We start from the raw sequence: 18641 nt of genomic DNA, 5'->3' as shown, positions 1-18641 counted from the left end.
AAATCATGAATAGTGATATGCATGATTTCATGAAGGAAAATTCATGAATATTCGTAAAAATATGTTTGCCATGAATTAAATTCATAAATTCGTGCATTTTTATGCACGATTTCATGAATAAAATTCATGAAATCATGAAAGGTATCACGAAATCATGCACAAAATTATTCACGAATTCATGAATCGAAATTCACGATTTCTCGCACACTTTTTTTTCCGTGCATCACAATCATGCGAACGCCGTCTGGGTGCACCTAAAACAAATTTAACAAATCCAATCCAATATCAATGTGATCCAATTCTTTTCAAAACAAAATGTTGACCAGGTTTGAAAAAAAAAACAAATGTTTTGGAAATTTTCACCAAACACATAAATTTACTTATATTTTGGAGAATATTTTCATGATTCAACTTCAGTCCATTATGCGCATCGGTGAAAAATGTTGTTACGCTCTCAAAATACACCTCAGACTCTTCATTATAAACCAATCCATTCATCCGCAACGAAACGACCACCATTCATCAAAATCTATTTTCCCGTTTTCCATTCATTTCAGCAATTTAACACGCGCTGATACAAACGGACCCCGAACGAGGAGATTTTGGGAAGCTCCAGCGAATGGACCTGGGCTTGTTGTGTCCCCGCCGGGAGCGATGCTGTCGGTCACCCAGCAGGACGCCACGCGGGAGGGTCGTTAGTCGCTAACAAGCGGCCACCCCGGAATTGTAACGGCCTCCTCCTCCTCTTTTGGAGTCGGCGTGGAAAGTCGTCGGGAAGCAGGATGACTATCAAAAAGCTGGAATTTATACGGAAATTAATGAGCATCAAATCGAAATTGAAGCATCAGTGAGTTACATGATAGGGAAAAGAAGAGAGGAAAAAGCTTGGAGTTGGTGGGATGGTCGTGAAAAAACGAGGGAAAACGAGGAAAATCTCTAAGTGCACGATTGGAAAGTTTAATAGTGATGAGCGTAATTATAAATAATTGCCCGTCGGCGGCGATCCAGTGTTGGTCCGGGAGGTGGCAACAGCATCAGTGGCGGGTACCGTTGGTGGCCGATGGAAGATGAAGTGTTTTTGTGGCCAAGTCTTGGCGAATCGATCGTGTCCGTTACAAAAATAGTTGCCGTTCCAGTTGAAAGGCCAGACGGCATCCGGCAAAGGGTAGCAGTGTAAAGTTGAGGTTGTGAAAATAAATAAAATAAATCAGTGTTTGAGTGTTTACCAGATAAGTCTCATTGGTTTAAGTCAGTAGTGGAATAGGGGATCGCTCCTGCTTCACCTGGAAGAAATAAAATCGGGGCTTGCGCGCCAGTGTATGATGAATCCTTCCAACGATGACCTACCGAAATACATGTATTCAGCAGCAGCTTCATCGTTCTCCTCATTGTCGTCTTCGTCGGGGTCTTCCTACGGACCGCAAGCGCAGACCGCAAGTGGGATCAGTCATGGTGGTTTGGGACTGTTCTTCAACGGCAGTAGCAGCAGCTCCGGCAGCAGTAGTAGCAGTTCGGCAGCACTGGCATCGGCGGCGGCCAAAGCGGCCACTTCGGCCACTATCCTCGGGAGTGGCCCCGGCCGGGGAGGTGGTCAGGACGATGGCGCGGCCGGTGGGAGTCACATGATCTTCCAGGGCTACAGCTCCTCCGGTGCCCCTTCGCTAGACCCGCTAGATCTGGCCACGACCTCGTCCGTTTTGGACGACGGAAGTGGCATCGCTGCGGGAGCAGATAGTGCAGAGGTGCTGGACGGGGTGCTGCTGGTGCTGAAAGCGTCCATTATGATGTTCATAATCGTGGCGGCCATCTTTGGCAACCTGCTGGTCATCATATCGGTTAAGCGACATAGGAAGTTAAGGTGAGTTATAAATATGTCAATTTCCATATTGAATCTGTTCAAATCGAGGGATTCAAAGTGAGAGTGTGTGCGTGCAACATGGTGTTAAACTTTTCAAAGTCCCATGGTAAACTTCACAGCAACTTCACAGAAAGTTGAACTCCATGTTGCAAATTTGACAACTCGATAGATTTACAGAAATTCGCGAATAAGTTGCTGACATAACAAAGTCGATACTTACGATACTTCATGATCCTGATAAATTAAAAGCAGTGCCTGATTCTGGATGCCTCGATGGTTTTTGATGCAATATATATTGAGTTTCTTTTGCTTATGGACCAAATTTCAAATCGGAGGGAAGGTAGATCCCTAATTTGCACCCTAATCTTTTTATGGGCTTTATTATTTATGCTCAGAAAACTAATTACACAGAAAAAAAAATAGATTGCGATTTGATGTCAATGTGCAACAAATCATACGTAAAAACATGATTTTACGTGTGATGCAGACGATTACATCGAATCTTAAGTTTACATCAACCGAGTCTACATGTGATTTATAATTTCCGTGGCGAATAAATTTACACTTGTTTTTCCGCGTAGAGTTGGAATTAGAGGGTGACGATTCTCGAGATTTTGAATTTCCCGGGAATCGAGAGTTGAATTTGGCCATTTCCCGGGAATTCCCGGGACCCGGGAGTTTTTTTTTGAGTATGCCAAAACTGCTAACAATTTAAAAAGGAAAGGTCATTAATTTGTTTTTTTAATGTATTCAGTTACAATTCATTCATACTTATTTAAAAAAAACGTTTATTTAAGTAGCCTCATTATTTCAAGGAACTATTTCAACCTTTAGATTTATTTCTGAATCTGCAAATACAAGATCATTTTGCGCTTTTAGGGGTTCAAAATTGTAGTTTAAAATGTTTACGAGTCTTAATTCTCACAGAGTGATTTTTCAAAAGTTGCACAAGCTTGTTGCACGAACTTGTTATAAGATTTTTGTAAAGTAAAAAAATAGCAAATATATTACTTCCCGGTATCGGGATTTTTGCAATATGACAAATAACAACTCAAAACAACAAATTGAAATTGATTTTTTTTAAGGTAAACTGAAAATATTCATTGAAGAAATATTAACATTTATCAGGAAAACCCGATTGTTCACAATTGGTGGACCTTAACAAAGATTAAGGCAATCTTTACAAATAGCCAGAGATTTTTCTTCCATAATATATTCTAATATTAAGGTTGATGCGAATCACCAAATGACTTATTTATATCAAAAGTGAAATTGCTACGTCGAGAGAGAATATGGAAATTGAACTTTTTGAAACGGGCTTTCCCTATTACAAATAATAAAAAAAAACTTTATAATTCATTTCTGGGATGTAACTGCTACACCCAAAACTGGCAGCGCTAGTCCGAGAGAATGATTCTCTCGAGTCGAAAGAATAGTGGTACCATTCACGGACGCAGAGAACACAGCTCGAGATGGGCGATAGAACTATTCTCTCGAGGTTCATTTGCAAAAAAAGTTCATCCGTCAAACAAAAAACCAAAAGTGTCGACAACGGGAATCGAACCAGAGACCTTTGACAAACCAATCCAATGACTTAGCTGCCTCGGCCACCACAGCTTGGTCAAGGAGAAGTCAGAAGTCGATGTATGACACTTGTTGGAGATTTATTGATTCAACTAACGAATGAACTCATTTGTTATGATGATGTGATTTGGTACCATTAGTCTATCGAGTTTGGCACTGAGCCCTCAATAAATTTTGAGAGAACGATTATCTTGACTCTGAATTTTGGGTGTAAGTATGCTTTAAGGTAAATTTTAGGGCTTACATTGTTTGGGCTTCTCTCAATTATAGTTATTGGAACATTCGACAAGTTAATATCCATTTCGAATTTTTCGAATGTTTTTTCTGATTAGTTTATAAAATTTTAGTTCGATATTTATAAGTATAAAATATCCCGGGACTCTCGACCAAATTTCCCGGGAATCGAGAGGTCCAAAAATGGTCGATTTCCCGGGAAATTTTTCCCGGGAATTCCCGCTCGTCACCCTCTAGTTGGAATGCTTTAAAATAGCATGATAATTTTCCAAAAGCGGGGATCATGAAGAATAATTTTGACAAAATTGAAATCAGCGTTAATTTATTTTTTTGTGGGATTTAAGACTACTGCGAATTTTTAGTTGATCTATTGTAGTGTACCCCTTATTATTTTCGCAAATTTAGGGTAACCACCACTGACTGAGGATGAGAGATATTCCAGTTTGATATTACAACCTATGGAACGTTAACATTAACCTTAACATGTTAACATTTAGTTGATTAATAAACTGTCACTGAATTCGCTTTGCAAATGCCGGCCCCGATACTCTTCACGGGTGTTTCCCTCAGGAACAGGGAGAGATTTACTTATTGTATTCTTACAATCTTTTTTTCTGGCAGTCCCAGATGTTATATTACCATGATTTTAATTTTTTTTGGTTTTTGCCGAGAATGTTTTGTATGAATTAAATTTAAGGTTCAGGGATGAAATAATCGCTTTTTTTTCGCAAAACACGCTTAAAATCGCTCTCGAACATCTCGAAAAAATCAATCAGTTGCAGATTTTTTTTAAATCTCCTCGGTAGCACCACTTGAATTAATTAATTTCGTATTGTTTACACACGTTGCCCATCTACAAAAAGCATGTGACGTTACGCCTGCAAGTGTAGTAGTGCACAGAAGAAAAAATTATGGTAATATTCATCAGGAAATGGTGACAGTTTTTGTGTTGAAAAAATGTGTAATATTACATCAGGAATTTGTGAATATTCATTAGGTTCACATTTTCACACATTTTTTATGTAATATTAAACATAAAAAGAGGTAATATTCAACCTACCAAATTTTCAACATTCCAAAATTCAATTTTTTTTCTGTTTGAAACAGATGTTCGGCAGGATAATAAAGATGATGTTTTTTTTTTATTTCTTTTACCGATCTTTCGTGCGTGAGAGAGGAGAGCCATGTTCCCTTACGATTTTTTTTTCTCTTGGTGAGTGTCAAAAGATTTTTTTCTGGTGATGATTCTTCCTTCGCTGGAGATTATTATAGTCTTTTTCATATTTCACAACCATAAATCTATTATTCTTCAGGTAATGGTGACAAAAATGTGTAACATTACATCAGAAAATGTGTAACATTACATCATAAAACCTACCAAATTTTCAACATTTCAAAATGAAACTTTTTCTTGCTGTGCATTTGTTGTTGATCACGTGCATTGAGGGTGAGGAAAGCGTTTGTGTTTACTCAGAAAGTAGAATCAATTTTGATTTTCATCGTAAAATGTCGGAACAATAGTTTCTGAGATATCTTCAGTAAAATAAGGAGGGCTAGATGACACTAAGAGAAATTTGTTTAAACAAAGTTTAAACTTTAAGTGGCTACTTCAACAATCAGGAACAAGGACTTTTACTTTTTTATAAATCATGCTAAAACTGCACAAAAACAATATGGTTGGGGGGGTCCAGCGAAACGTGACGTACTTTTTGAGGGGGGTCAGATCCAGGGTGACAAAGTGTGACATAGGGGAGAGGGGGGGTTAATTTTGGCCGATTTTAGCGTGACATACTTTATGGATGACGCCTTACATTCATCACAAAAACTAGTCAATGCAATAACATAAAAAGGTTGCATGTTATTTATAGAATCAATTATGTTCAACCATTTCAGTTCTGATAAAAACAATTCTCCTACAATTAATTACACACTCAGCATCCCAAATGATAAAATAACCAATATTTTTTTCAATTGATCATCCTTTTCCTAGTTCATGGCAGGTGCGCATTAGGGTGGTCCAAATCCGGACTTTTTTGGGGCTACCCCCTGAAATCAAAGATTGACCCATCACTAGGCTAAATTCCAAATTTGAGCTCATTCTGACCACGGGAACCCCTCCCTCCAATCGCTTAAAGTTTGTATGGGAAAAATCGTCAAAATGTATGGAGAAAAGCAACTGTTTTACTTTTTTACCTGTGGAAGGCGCCATATTTATCCGATTCTAACCATTTCTCAAATGTAGAACCTTCATTAAATTTAGAACAACTTTCCCGAAGACACCATATTTTTAGGATTTTTTCCCGCGAAGTTATTAGCGCCCAAAACTGACCATTTTTGCGCGGCCGCCTGTAAGGGGCTACCTAACAACGATGTTTATTTCCAATTCGTACACGCACGTGCTCTCTCTCAGGTTCAAACTCTCAAACGAGCTTGATCGCCTGCCTGCCTGCCTGTTTACCTACAAGCGCGCGCTGTTTCTCTGCTTGGACTTTTGTTGTCGTTGTCGTTTTCGTTTGCTATCCGCTGCGCTGCGTTTCTGGAATGTTAATTATAATTTTCAACTAAAATAGCAGGATTGTTTGGAGATATACTTAGCCTATAAATTCTTAAATTATGTCAAAAATTAAAAAAAACTGCGCTGAAAAAAATAGTTTGAATAAAAGACAGCTTAGGCTCAATTAAAAAATGCAAATGCCATGAGAACAGGGTTTGTTTGTTTTTCCAAGCATTACACGCAGTTTTTCGTATATGCTAAAGAAACATGATAATGATTCAATTATTTAAAAAAAATCTTCAGGTAATACAAATGTTGTTCCTTTAGGTAGTTTGCTTTAACAAAAATATACTTTAGTACAAATCAAAACAAATCAAGGCAATTTTTTTTCTAGGGGCTGGTCAGCTTGGTTAGTATATTATTAACGCACTGGCAATTATTGCTGCAAATTTTCATTCATACTCTCTAAAATTATTTTTTTATTCTTTCTGGAAATTTCTTTCTGTGTTCCTAGACCACCTGCAACAAATATTGCAACTGTTTATCATTTTTTGTCAGTTTACCTATAAATTTTTCGATTCAAGAAACATCTCTTTCTGCACAATCGTTAACTACCTTCAGATTTTGCAGTTGCGGCCTTCCTTTAAGATACTCATTTGGATTCAGTTTAAAAAAAATCTAAAGAAAATTTCTTCCTTTTTTATCTAAAAAAAACTGTATGGTATTTCTTGTAACAAAAGCAGATAAATTAAAATCCAAAACGTTTGCAATTAGGTTTGGATCAGAACAAATGACGATTCATGGATGAACTAATTCATCAAATTTGTATTCTCTCTCACACGGTCTCATAATATGATATCTATTGTTGATCACATATTACATTATATTTTATATCTCAAAACAAACCTGGTATTTTAGTTCAAAATTATAATAAACATGTCAAGAACGCAGCGCAGCGGATAGCAAACGAAAACGACGACGACGACAAAAGTCCAAGCAGAGAAACAGCGCGCGCTTGTAGGTAAACAGGCAGGCAGGCAGGCGATCAAGCTCGTGAGAGAGTTTGAACCTGAGAGAGAGCACGTGCGTGTACGAATTGGAAATCTAGAGTTTTTTTTGATTAGGTCCTATAAACATATGAAAGACAATAGTTTATTGGTCCTTTTCAAAAAAAACTCTGGAAATAAACATCGTTGTTAGGTAGCCCCTTACAGCCGGCCGCGCAAAAATGGTCAGTTTTGGGCGCTAATAACTTCGCGGTAAAAAAATCCTAAAAATATGGTGTCTTCGGGAAAGTAGTTCTAAATTTAATGAAGGTTCTACATTTGAGAAATGGTTAGAATCGGATAAATATGGCGCCTTCCACAGGTAAAAAAGTAAAACAGTTGCTTTTCTCCATACATTTTGACGATTTTTCCCATACAAACTTTAAGCGATTGGAGGGAGGGGTTCCCGTGGTCAGAATGAGCTCAAATTTGGAATTTAGCCTAGTGATGGGTCAATCTTTGATTTCAGGGGGTAGCCCCAAAAAAGTCCAGATTTGGACCACCCTAGTGCGCATTCATATGATAGTGCATGCCAGGCTTTTCATACGAAACCGGTTGAAATGAAAAGCCGATATCCTTTTTGCAAAGCCCTTACCCATTTTCCAAATTGCATTTCATCCACTACAACATATCACTTTTCTCTCTCTGTCTCGTTCCAGGGTTATAACAAATTATTTTGTGGTATCGCTCGCCATGGCAGACATCATGGTGGCGATGATGGCCATGACATTTAATTTCAGTGTACAAATTACGGGAAGGTAGGTTTTGACTGTTTTTGCTTTTAAAATGTAGTGGAATTGTGGCTGACCTTTGCAATTTTTCGATTTAGAAAAGCACCCAGGAGGAGTTATTTTCATATCAGCTAAGCCAAGGATTTCTTTCTTCTCTGTTTCATGATATACCATCCCACGTGTCAACTGTCAACGTCCCGGACTGACAACCGTAATGAAATTTGAATCCCACCATCACCGTTGGAACTAGTTGGAAGTTCGGATCTTTCATGTGTGACGTGTGGAACAGTTTGGACGTGTACTTTTCAACCGCCAGTATATTGCACCTGTGCTGTATTTCAGTCGATAGGTAAGTTTGGCACCATTTCCGAGAGTTTATTTATTGGACCTGTCAGCAGTTTGTCAAAAATTGTATTCTAGTTGAGCTAGCCGATGCAATTGTTTCAATTTGAACTTATTTCAAAATTGTAATAAAATGGATCTGTCCCAGCTGCTACGTACGAGACAGTTCAAATATAATTCACTTTCTACTGCGAGTGACATGTGCCACGTGGAATGAAATAAAATATGAATATCGCTCCGTGTGCCTAGGCACAGGTTCCACAACGGAAGTGGATCATTTCCGCCGGTCTGATCCGTATCCGTTCCATTGGAAAGCTGCTCCGCGGATAACTTTCCGATAAGCAGATTATGCGAATCGAATATTCAATTGACAATTTCGATCCATATATTTTATTAAATCTGAAATTCACACTGCACTTTCTGCGGCGGAAAACGTTCTTTCCAGCAGGTGTATGTGTGTATTTTATTTTCCCGCAATTTTCGCAGGATTTTCCACCACATATGAGACACTCTACTGATTCCATTTATTTCTCTTTTCTCTCGCCCTCTTCTTTTCTTACATCTACCGGATCCAGGTATTATGCGATAGTGAAACCACTTAAGTACCCGATAAGCATGACAAAGCGAGTCGTAGCCATAATGTTACTCAATACCTGGATATCACCAGCACTGTTGTCATTCGTACCGATCTTCGCTGGTAAGTATATTGCCACGCGCTTGTTTAGGTTAAGTCATAGTAGTCTCTTTGCAGATTAGGTCAATTAAAGCTGTCGCAAATATTTTTAAATGTCCCTCCCTTAAAAATTTACCTAAAAAATTGTTGAAAAAACTTTAAAATTTCAACGGAAATCCTAGTGCAATGAGCTGTAATCAATTTAAAATTTCTTAAATTAAATTGTATTGTGAATTCAATTATACTTTGATTAAAGATTTTAAATATTTTTTGTACAGGCTTGCGCTATTTTCAAAAAAAAAGATTTTTCAAAAATTCATGTCTCTTAAACCAGATGTTTAATCATCACGCGTATTTTTAGTTCCCTAAAATATCTCAAAAATTTCCGAAAATTGTATGTATTTTAGCATAGCATAACGGGTCTGCACCACGCTGTAGGGGGTGCCACAATGGTCAATTCAATATTCTTAGACAATTTGATTGCTGCCCGGTACATCCAAAAATATCTAAGAACGTAAATTTCCACACTGTGCTCCAAGGCTACGCCCATACAGTCCCGTGGGGATTTGGGAGGGGATGTTTTGTTGTTCACTAGTGGCAAAAGTTCAGGGAACCCATGCGACTTTTAAAAGTGAACGGAATATTGTTGGGAGGTTCGGAGTGGGGGTTAGAGGAATTTCATCGGGCCGATGAAAATGGTTGAATTCGTATTGTATTAAATGATTTGGATGTTTGTAGGTGTAAATGTGAGTCTGTAGTGTATTATCTAATAAGCATATAGTTTTGTTATAATAATAAATAATAAATATAATAAATATGATAAATATAATAAATATAATAAATAGAATAAATATAATAAATATAATAAATATGATAAATATAATCAAAGTAATTCCAGGAAGCTGTAAAAAAAACAGTTATTTAAAATATAAATGCTCCGGCTGGTTCCCACGCTGTTTTAGAAAGTTTCGTTAATTTAGGCAATTTAAACATATATGGTATGAGGAGATGGTATGTTACAGGAGAATAATTGGACAAGGAATAATATGAACATTTAATTAAATCATATAGTGAGTAGATAAATTAACACGAAGACATTTAATTTAAAATAATTCCAAGAAGCTGTAAAAAATAACAATAATTTAAAACTAATACTTCAGATGGAACCACAAATAAAACAACAGAGACACAAGAATCCAAACACGCGGCTTCGCACCTTCCACAGAATTTGACATGAACACGATCACAAATACAGCACAAAAAGAACACCACAAAAATCCAACTTCCCGGCACTGCTGCTCACACGATACTGACGCGCAATAATATTCATTAGCACAATGATCCCCCCTTACCGCATGCATAGAGCGTCCAATTTCCCGTCCCGGGAAAAAAATTCCCGGGAATTCCCGGGATTTCCCGAAAAAAAAAAATTCCCGTTTCCCGGGAAATTTGTGAATTTCCCGGGAATTCCCGAAATTCAAGCGGAAGTATACATTTTCTTAAATTTTTGGAACTATTTTTTTGAAAATGCTCCGAAAAAATAATAAATGTACAAACTCAACATGATTTTGTTCAATAAAATGTATTGTTTGGTTTATATATAAGAAATCAGATTATCAGAAATTATGATATCAGAATTATTTCTGATAATATTAATTTTTGAAGCAACTGGGAATAGATCTTGCTTAATGAGTATTAAATTATTACAATTAGGTAAGCTTTTGACAGATTGATGTTATTTCATCAAAACAATATTAACTCCTTGCCTCCAAATTAAAATTGAGATTTTTTTACGTTTTTGTTTACCATGATCAAATGAGATGAAAATCGAATTTGTGCTTAACGAATTAATTCAATTGGTTGAATACCTAGTACTAAAGAAATTACAATTTGAAGCAAAAGAATTATGGAGCACTGGTGCAACTACAAGTGTCAGAGGGTTAAATGTGAAAAAAACAGAAGACTTTTTGTGGAATGATGTTAATTAATCGTATAATTTAAATCATGTTGCATAATAATATTAAAAAAAATCATTGAAAAATTACTTTCTATTGTTTGTTCTCAAAAAATTCAAAAATATATTCAAAGCTTGCTTCAAATATTTGAAAACAATGGGTTGTTTGGAGTAAAACCAACACTAAAAAGCTTTACCATTTGTTCAAGAGCTGAAACCAGTATTTGTCATGAAAAACATAATTTCTGCATGTTTATTTTTCTCATTTCAATAAACTGGTCACAGAGGCAAGTTTAACAGAATTTTTATGATTGTGGATTATGGATTCATTTTACTCACAGTTTAAACACATTGATAAAAAATATTTCTCATCAAAAAATACCAAAATACATTTTCTTGTAATTGAATGATCTTTTACATGCAGTCAAGCTGTTAATTGATCTTCACACTTATTTAAACCATTAATGTTGATGTCCTATACAATTTTGTTGCATAATATTAATTAAAACCAAGATCATGACAATTTTAAATAAATTTAAAATTTCTCGGGAATTCCCGGGATATCCCGGGAAATTGGTTGAAAATTTCCCGTTTCCCGGGAAATTTGTAACCCCGGGAAATTGGACACTCTACGCATGCATGATATGAACACGATCACGAATACAGCACAAAAAGAACACCACAAAAATCCAACTTCCCGGCACTGCTGCTCACACGATACTCATTTCGAAAAATTGAATATATTTTAAGAATTTATTTTTTATTGATAAAATGTTAGATAAAAAAAAGGAAATTTGTTTTCTGACGGTACCTATTTTTTCCGAAAAATCCTAATCATAACCTACAGCTTGCCGAAGACACCAAATCGATTAGAAAGCCCATTCTTTTGAAACAGAACTGCATACATTTACAAACCCATTTTGTATGACCACTCCCCAAAATTGCATGGAGACTTGTGAGGAACTACTTAGTGCATCCAGCGCTGCTTAGTGCATCCAGCGCTGGGGCAAACAATAAAGCAAATCAAATTTGCACCCGACGGCAATTCCACCGCGGTACCTGTCGCAGTAGCAAATTCGAATCGAATAAAGCACAAAAAAAATAAAATTCAAAAAATAAAAAAAATAAAAACAAATCAGAAAAAAAGTAAAAAAAAATACTTATTTCAAAACTAAAAAAATACTTAATAATAAAAAAAAACTTAAAAAAAATCAAACATAACAATAAAAACTCGGAAAAATTAGAGCTTGAAATAATGTTTTAAAAAACAATTATAAATTTTAAAATTGAAAGCTATTCATTTTTTTTTATTAGATCCTATAAACAAATGTAAATATTTAGTGTATCCCGCTTACTCCGATGGACATTGACATAAGGTGTGAGAGGGACACACTCAATGTTTACATTTGTTTATAGGCGGTAATAAGAAAAATCTAGAAATTTTAACAAATAAAAGCGGATAAATCAAAATTAAGCTTTGCTCCTGGCTTGCCGGTACTTGTTCGGTATCAGAAAATGAGTACCCGACTGGTACCGACTAAAGCTGGGACTTCGGATATCCAGATAATTTGCAGCATTGATAATTCTATTATAAAATGAACTAACTTATTCAAGCCAGCTTTGTCTCACAACTGACATATTCTTCTTCTACAGCTGAACTTGAGTTCAAATTTGGTACCTACCTTGCTACGTGCGGTGGGAGACTCGGGGCCAAAGTCGGGAGCATGCTCAGTGAGAATCAAATAGGGTAGCAAATTGTCGAACTTTTGACAATTTCGAAAACAAAATTCTTTGACATTTTTAAAAGCATTAGAAAGTTTTATAAATTTGTAGCATTTCCTGCCCCCCGCGCACAGTGGGAAAAAAGGGCCCAAAAAATTGCCAAAACATGAATTCTTGCAAACCATCGATTGTTACATATCAAAAGCTTTGTTTTGCACCAGGAAAAATAATCCGTTAAAAAATCGCACTGTACGGACCGGTGGCCGGAGTACAGGCCACCGGAAGATCTGGATTTTTTAACTGATTCGCTTTCATGAACCATGAATAGTCATACAAAAATACCTAGGGCCCCCCGGAACCGATTCCAACGATCTTCGGTGGCCAGATCCGGAACCTCAGTAGGAAACAACGCAATCTAGCCATGCAACGTATCAAACTTATTGATTTTGGATGAGGAGTATCCTTAAGATGTAGTTTTACCTCCTTGAGTGGCTCCAAGGCTCTCCGGTGGCCGGTGTTTTGATCTCGGTATCATAAGACGGGTACAAATTTGATTTGCACCCCCGCGCTGGAAATGCATTACCCAGCCAATTGAATTTTTACCAAGGTGGAAGAATTCTTCCAATGCCATAACTTTCTAACTAGTACAGTTGTTGTTGATGTTAATTCATTTATTTCTGGCAGTACCATCCTCAACGTATAGAACTTTCCGCGAATTCAGTGCAATTCTCCGCGCGTGTTTCAGTATCTACAATTATCCCAGCGTGCAAATAAATCCCCGTTTGCGTCGCCTTCCAGCTGTTTTTCCAGCGAATTACGTTGGAACTGTGGTGTGTGTGTGGGTTTTTTCGGAGTGCGACAAATATAATGTATGTCTACCGCCTGCCGGCCCAAACAGATGTTTTCATTGACCTTTATTCAGGGGCCGACTGTCGACAGTCGGGTTCGGGGAAATGGACCCATGGCACGAATTAAGCCCACGAGGGCCAGATTTGAATGCCCGCGTTGACCTGCGCGCAAAGTTATGACCGTCAACGTTGTTGCAAAAGTCATGCAAGGATTTCCACACCTTTCTATTAGAAAAAAGTGGATGTAACCAAAGGACATTTTTTCGTTTTAAATGTTTGGGGTTGGGGGCTCACGTGACTGGGAGTTGTTAAACTTGAAACGAGTTTGGGCTTTATGCTCATGGTAATTTAATTAATTATGGTTCTGGATTGGAGCTCGAAGTTTATAATGCCATCAGTGGGGGTTACTTTGAGGCTTACATTTAGAAACATGCAAATCATTTTTACAAAAAAAAAATTACAAATTTATTCTCTTCCCACCAACTAGGTTGGTACACCACGGACAAGCACAAAGAGGACGTGGCCAACAATCCGGACAGCTGCCTGTTCATAGTGAACAAGCCGTACGCTGTCATCTCCAGCTCGATCTCGTTCTTCATCCCGTGCACGATCATGGTGTTTACCTACTTCCAGATATTCCGCGAGGCCAACCGGCAGGAGAAGGCCCTCGCGGTACGCCAAGGGAACGCCATGCTGATGCACCAGCACAACACGGGTGGCGGAGGAGGAGGAGGTGGTGGCGGTGGGACGAACGGAGAAGCGTTGAGCGGTTCCGGCTCGTCCAAGACGCTCACCATGCACGAAGTGGACGCCGAGCAGACGCCCACCAAGGATCGACATCTGATCAAAATGAAACGAGAACATAAGGCTGCCCGAACGCTCGGAATCATCATGGGGACGTTCATCCTGTGTTGGCTTCCGTTTTTTCTATGGTTGAGCTTAAACTTCTGGGATCTCCACTCAGCGACTAACATAACTCCCCCTCCTCTTTTTTAGGTACATCATCACATCGCTCTGCGACGAGTGTCCCAACCCGGACATTGTGGTCGTGCTCGTGTTTTGGGTCGGCTACTTCAATTCCACGCTGAACCCGTTGATTTACGCGTACTTCAACCGGGACTTCCGGGAAGCGTTCCGAAACACGCTGGACTGCATGTTCTGCGCGTGGTGGCGCCGCGAAACGTCCCCGCTGGACATTAACGTGCGGCGGTCCAGCTTGCGGTACGACTGCCGGGCGAAAAGTGTCTACTCGGAGAGCTACCTGAGGCCGACGCAGAACGACCGCTTCAACAGCGAGGTTGGCGAGAGTCTCTAATACCAGGCGGGACGCCAGCAGCAGCCGGAAGGAGCAGAACCCCACCAGTTAGAGTTGCAAATGTGCACAAGTTTAGTAGGATCTACTGAAATGATTTGGTGTGAGCGAGAGAGCGTGTGAACGCGAGAATGGGTGAGACGTAAATGTATACCGTTTTTTTTGTAGTAGGGAAGTTGTGTGTCACGAAGAGTTTTCGTGCTGGTAAGATACTTTTCGTCATAATTTTGTTCTGACCTCAGGCTTTTTCTGGGAATTGCATTACGGACTATCAAACCTGTCTATTAGAGGAGAGAATCATCTATCAACCAAATTTTTAGTCTAGAAACTCTGACAGTGAGGGTGTGTTGGTGATCTTCGTCTTCGTCTATGACAGCTGTCATGACTATTCTGGTGGTGTCCCTCGCAAGATTTACAGTATGTAAAAAAAGTATTTACACCCCTTGGGCACTATGCACATTTTGTGATGAAACATGTAAACAATTTAATGTTGACATAAACCTAGTACTACGTTTTGTTCAGAAACTCATGCCGAACATTTTGCTGCAAAAAGCTCATGAAAAGATGTTTTCTATAAAAAGTTATATAACAAATACTATTACAAAAATAAAAAAGGTGCAAAAAAAGTTTGTACACCTTTTGAAAAATTAACATAAATAAAGTTATTAGTTGACAAATCACCATGAATCCAGTCTCCCAACTCCAAATAGGCATCCTTGACTGATTAAAAAAATAATTTGGATTGAATATAAAGTTTACTAATTACTAAGTATAAAAGTTTATATAACTCTGGAAATTCTATATAAAACTTATCTTAACTTAATTTTGCATACTTTCAATTTAACTAAATGTTAATATATTACCATAGAATTGCTAAATAAACATTCTGGAGTGGGTATAACACCGTTTTGGGGGTCTTTGTATCGCTAGAATAGATTTTTCGTTGGAATTTCGTACCAACCCGGAATTACGTCGTCGGAAAATCCGCCGGCATCCGAACCGGTCCACAATTCACAAGTTTACCTATATGGCATCGGAAAGGGCATAAAATTTCCGATCTTTGATACCCAGACATCTAGGTTTTCTATAAAACCCACGTTTTTAAATACCTGGGCAAAAAGTAAGTTTGATCCACGAGAACAAAAATTACGAAATTCCATACATTTTTGGGAGGTTGCTCAAACGAAACCATTAACAAGTTTTTGAGGTACACAGACTTTAAAAAAACTTCAATGAATTAATATTTTATATAAATATCAACATCCTCCGTGTACGCACGAGTGCAAGCAGCAGTCAAGTGCTCAGTGCTCCATCGTTTTTTCGAAATTTTTCGCCGTAATTTACCGTGATTCGCCGCGAGTTTGCTCCAACAGCATGCCAAGGGCCGGCCGTGGCCGTGGCAGTTCGAGTGCGGCCTCGAAAAACCCGCGAAGTTCGTCTACCGGCCGTGTGCAAAAAGGTAAACAAACCAACGCCGCGTCGTCCGCCATCGCGCCGGGGAGTGTGTGCGCCAAAGGATTTGACCCCAAGTTATTACACCCTAATTACCGTGTCCAGGGCCGCAGCCCTATAAGGCTCCGTTCAGCTACTTCCGGCAATCTGTCGACCGATGGCGCTTCAACATCCGCCAACATTCCCACTAGTAACAAGTTCGCGAGACTGAGTGACGAGGAAAGCAGCTACAACAACACCGACGGTAGCACTACCGACGACGACGACGACCATGGTCGTGCACGGAAGAAAGTGATTTCGCCAAAAAAAGTAATTACTCCAAAGGAACGACGACCACCACCAATTTTCGTTTTGGACACGTTGGCGGACGATGTTGACGAGCAGCTGGAAGGCCTCGTGTACTGCCTCAAAATAGGTAAATCGTCAGTGCAAGTGTTCACATTTGACCAAAAGAACTTCGACCTGGTTGTGGAGAAATTGAAGCGTAAAAGCTTCAAGTTCTACACATTCGACCCCGTACAGAAGACAGCTGTTAAGGTCGTCTTGCAGGGGTATCAAGACCGCCCGATCTCCGTCCTCAAGGAGCACCTCTCGGGTGTCGAAATAACGCCGCGAGACATAAAAGTCCTCTCGCGGAAGACAACCGTCACAGGTACACACACACTGTACCTGTTGTACTTCGACCGCGGCACCGTCAAAATTCAAGACCTGCGGCGGACTAAGGCGTTGGACGGTTTTTGGGTAAACTGGCGGTTTTACTCCAAAAATCCGACGGACGCAGCGCAATGTCACCGTTGCCAGAAATTCGGCCACGGCTCGCGGAACTGCAACCTCCAGCCCCGCTGCGTGAAGTGCGGTGAGTCACACCTCTCGGAGGTGTGCGCACTGCCACGAAAGGCGGACTTGGGGGAAAACGCAGAACAAACCAGGCCGCGCGTAAAGTGCGCGAACTGCGGCGGTAACCATACCGGTAATTACCGCGGATGCGTCGCGCGCAAGTCCTACCTCGAGGAGCAGGAAAAGAGGAAGAAGAAAGCAGCAGCGTCCCATCCTCCTCAGCGAAGTACGAGTGCAGCCGTTCCTGCAGCTGGCCAGCGAACGGTTCCAGCGGACAACTCAGCGTTCCCTCCTGGCTGGGGGCGATCGTTTGCCAGCGTGGTCGCTGCCGGCAGCGGCAATGCGGCCCAGCAAGTAGTGACCGGGGAAGATCTTTTTACCCTGCCGGAGTTCTTTGCTCTCGCAGGGGAGATGATGACGCGGTTCCGGAGCTGCCGTAACAAGGCGGAGCAATTTCTAGCCCTCGGGGAATTAATGATTAAGCACATCTATAAAGGATAAAAAACTGTGATCTAGTTTTAAGCTTTCTCTATTTCTATCCCCTTTTCCTAGCAAGTTTAGTAAGTTTTTTTTTCTTAATTTTTCTTACTCTTGGCAACATCTTTATTTACAAGCAATAACTGTTCCAAAATGGATTATGATGTAACACACAGCTGAAAGGAACTCCAAAACTCTGTTTTGTACCTCAAAAGAACTTATTGTATCTGATTATTCACCAATAAAACCGAATTTGAATTTGAATATAAATATCAACCGGAACTTGTTTCGTTAGTCTTCAAATGCTTAAAAACACAATTTCTGATGGATTTCCATGACTTTAAATTGATATATTTTAATTTTAGAAAAATGCACAGACATACACAGACTTTTTTACAGACATTTCGAAAAATCATATGGCATCCCTGAAAGGTGTACAAACTTTTTTTGCACTTTTTTTATTTTTGTAATAGTATTTGTTATATAACTTTTTATAGAAAAAATCTTTTCATGAGCTTTTTGCGGCAAAATACACACTTTTTTTGCACCTTTTTTATTTTTGTAATAGTATTTGTTATATAACTTTTTATAGAAAAAATCTTTTCATGAGCTTTTTGCGGCAAAATGTTCGGCATGAGTTTCTGAACAAAACGTAGTACTAGGTTTATGTCAACATTAAATTGTTTACATGTTTCATCACAAAATGTGCATAGTGCCCAAGGGGTGTAAATACTTTTTTTACATACTGTACGTTAAATGCAATCATAAAACCTGCATCTAGCTTTCCTGCCACACGATCTGTATAAAAGATAAATATACCCATTCCCATCACTCTAAGCGGTTGTATCTGAATGATGCTCGTAATCTGGGGTGTTCCTTGAAATTTATTAAAACCAAGTACTCTATCATCTAGAGCAGCTTTTTGTGAACATTTCTGTTTTGTTTCACTTTTACCCAAAGTTAGTTAGGCCGTTGCAAATATTTTTCAATAATTATGTCGCCCCCCGCTTCAAAGTTGGCCTGAAGAATCAGGGGGCAAAAAAATATTTTTTCGAAAAACTTCAAAATTTTTGATGA

The 18641-nt window shown here is 38.9% G+C and overlaps 1 protein-coding gene across 1 annotated transcript in view; it reads left to right on the top strand.

Annotated features, from left to right (window-relative positions):
* Positions 1–15422, top strand: part of LOC120421098 (octopamine receptor beta-2R-like) — a 163351-nt gene extending 147929 nt beyond the window's left edge. Inside the window, exons 3-8 of the mRNA XM_039584243.2 lie at positions 558–1858; positions 7876–7974; positions 8198–8296; positions 8865–8986; positions 13974–14418; positions 14483–15422. Coding sequence (XP_039440177.1) covers positions 1320–1858; positions 7876–7974; positions 8198–8296; positions 8865–8986; positions 13974–14418; positions 14483–14801 — 1623 coding nt within the window. The 5' untranslated portion in view covers positions 558–1319 and the 3' untranslated portion in view covers positions 14802–15422. The remainder of the gene's footprint in view (positions 1–557; positions 1859–7875; positions 7975–8197; positions 8297–8864; positions 8987–13973; positions 14419–14482) is intronic.
* The last annotated feature ends 3219 nt before the right edge of the window (positions 15423–18641 follow it).

This window comes from Culex pipiens, chromosome 1, assembly GCF_016801865.2.
Source record: "Culex pipiens pallens isolate TS chromosome 1, TS_CPP_V2, whole genome shotgun sequence".
Lineage (NCBI taxonomy): Eukaryota > Metazoa > Arthropoda > Insecta > Diptera > Culicidae > Culex > Culex pipiens.
This window is presented reverse-complemented; position numbering and strand designations above follow the sequence as displayed.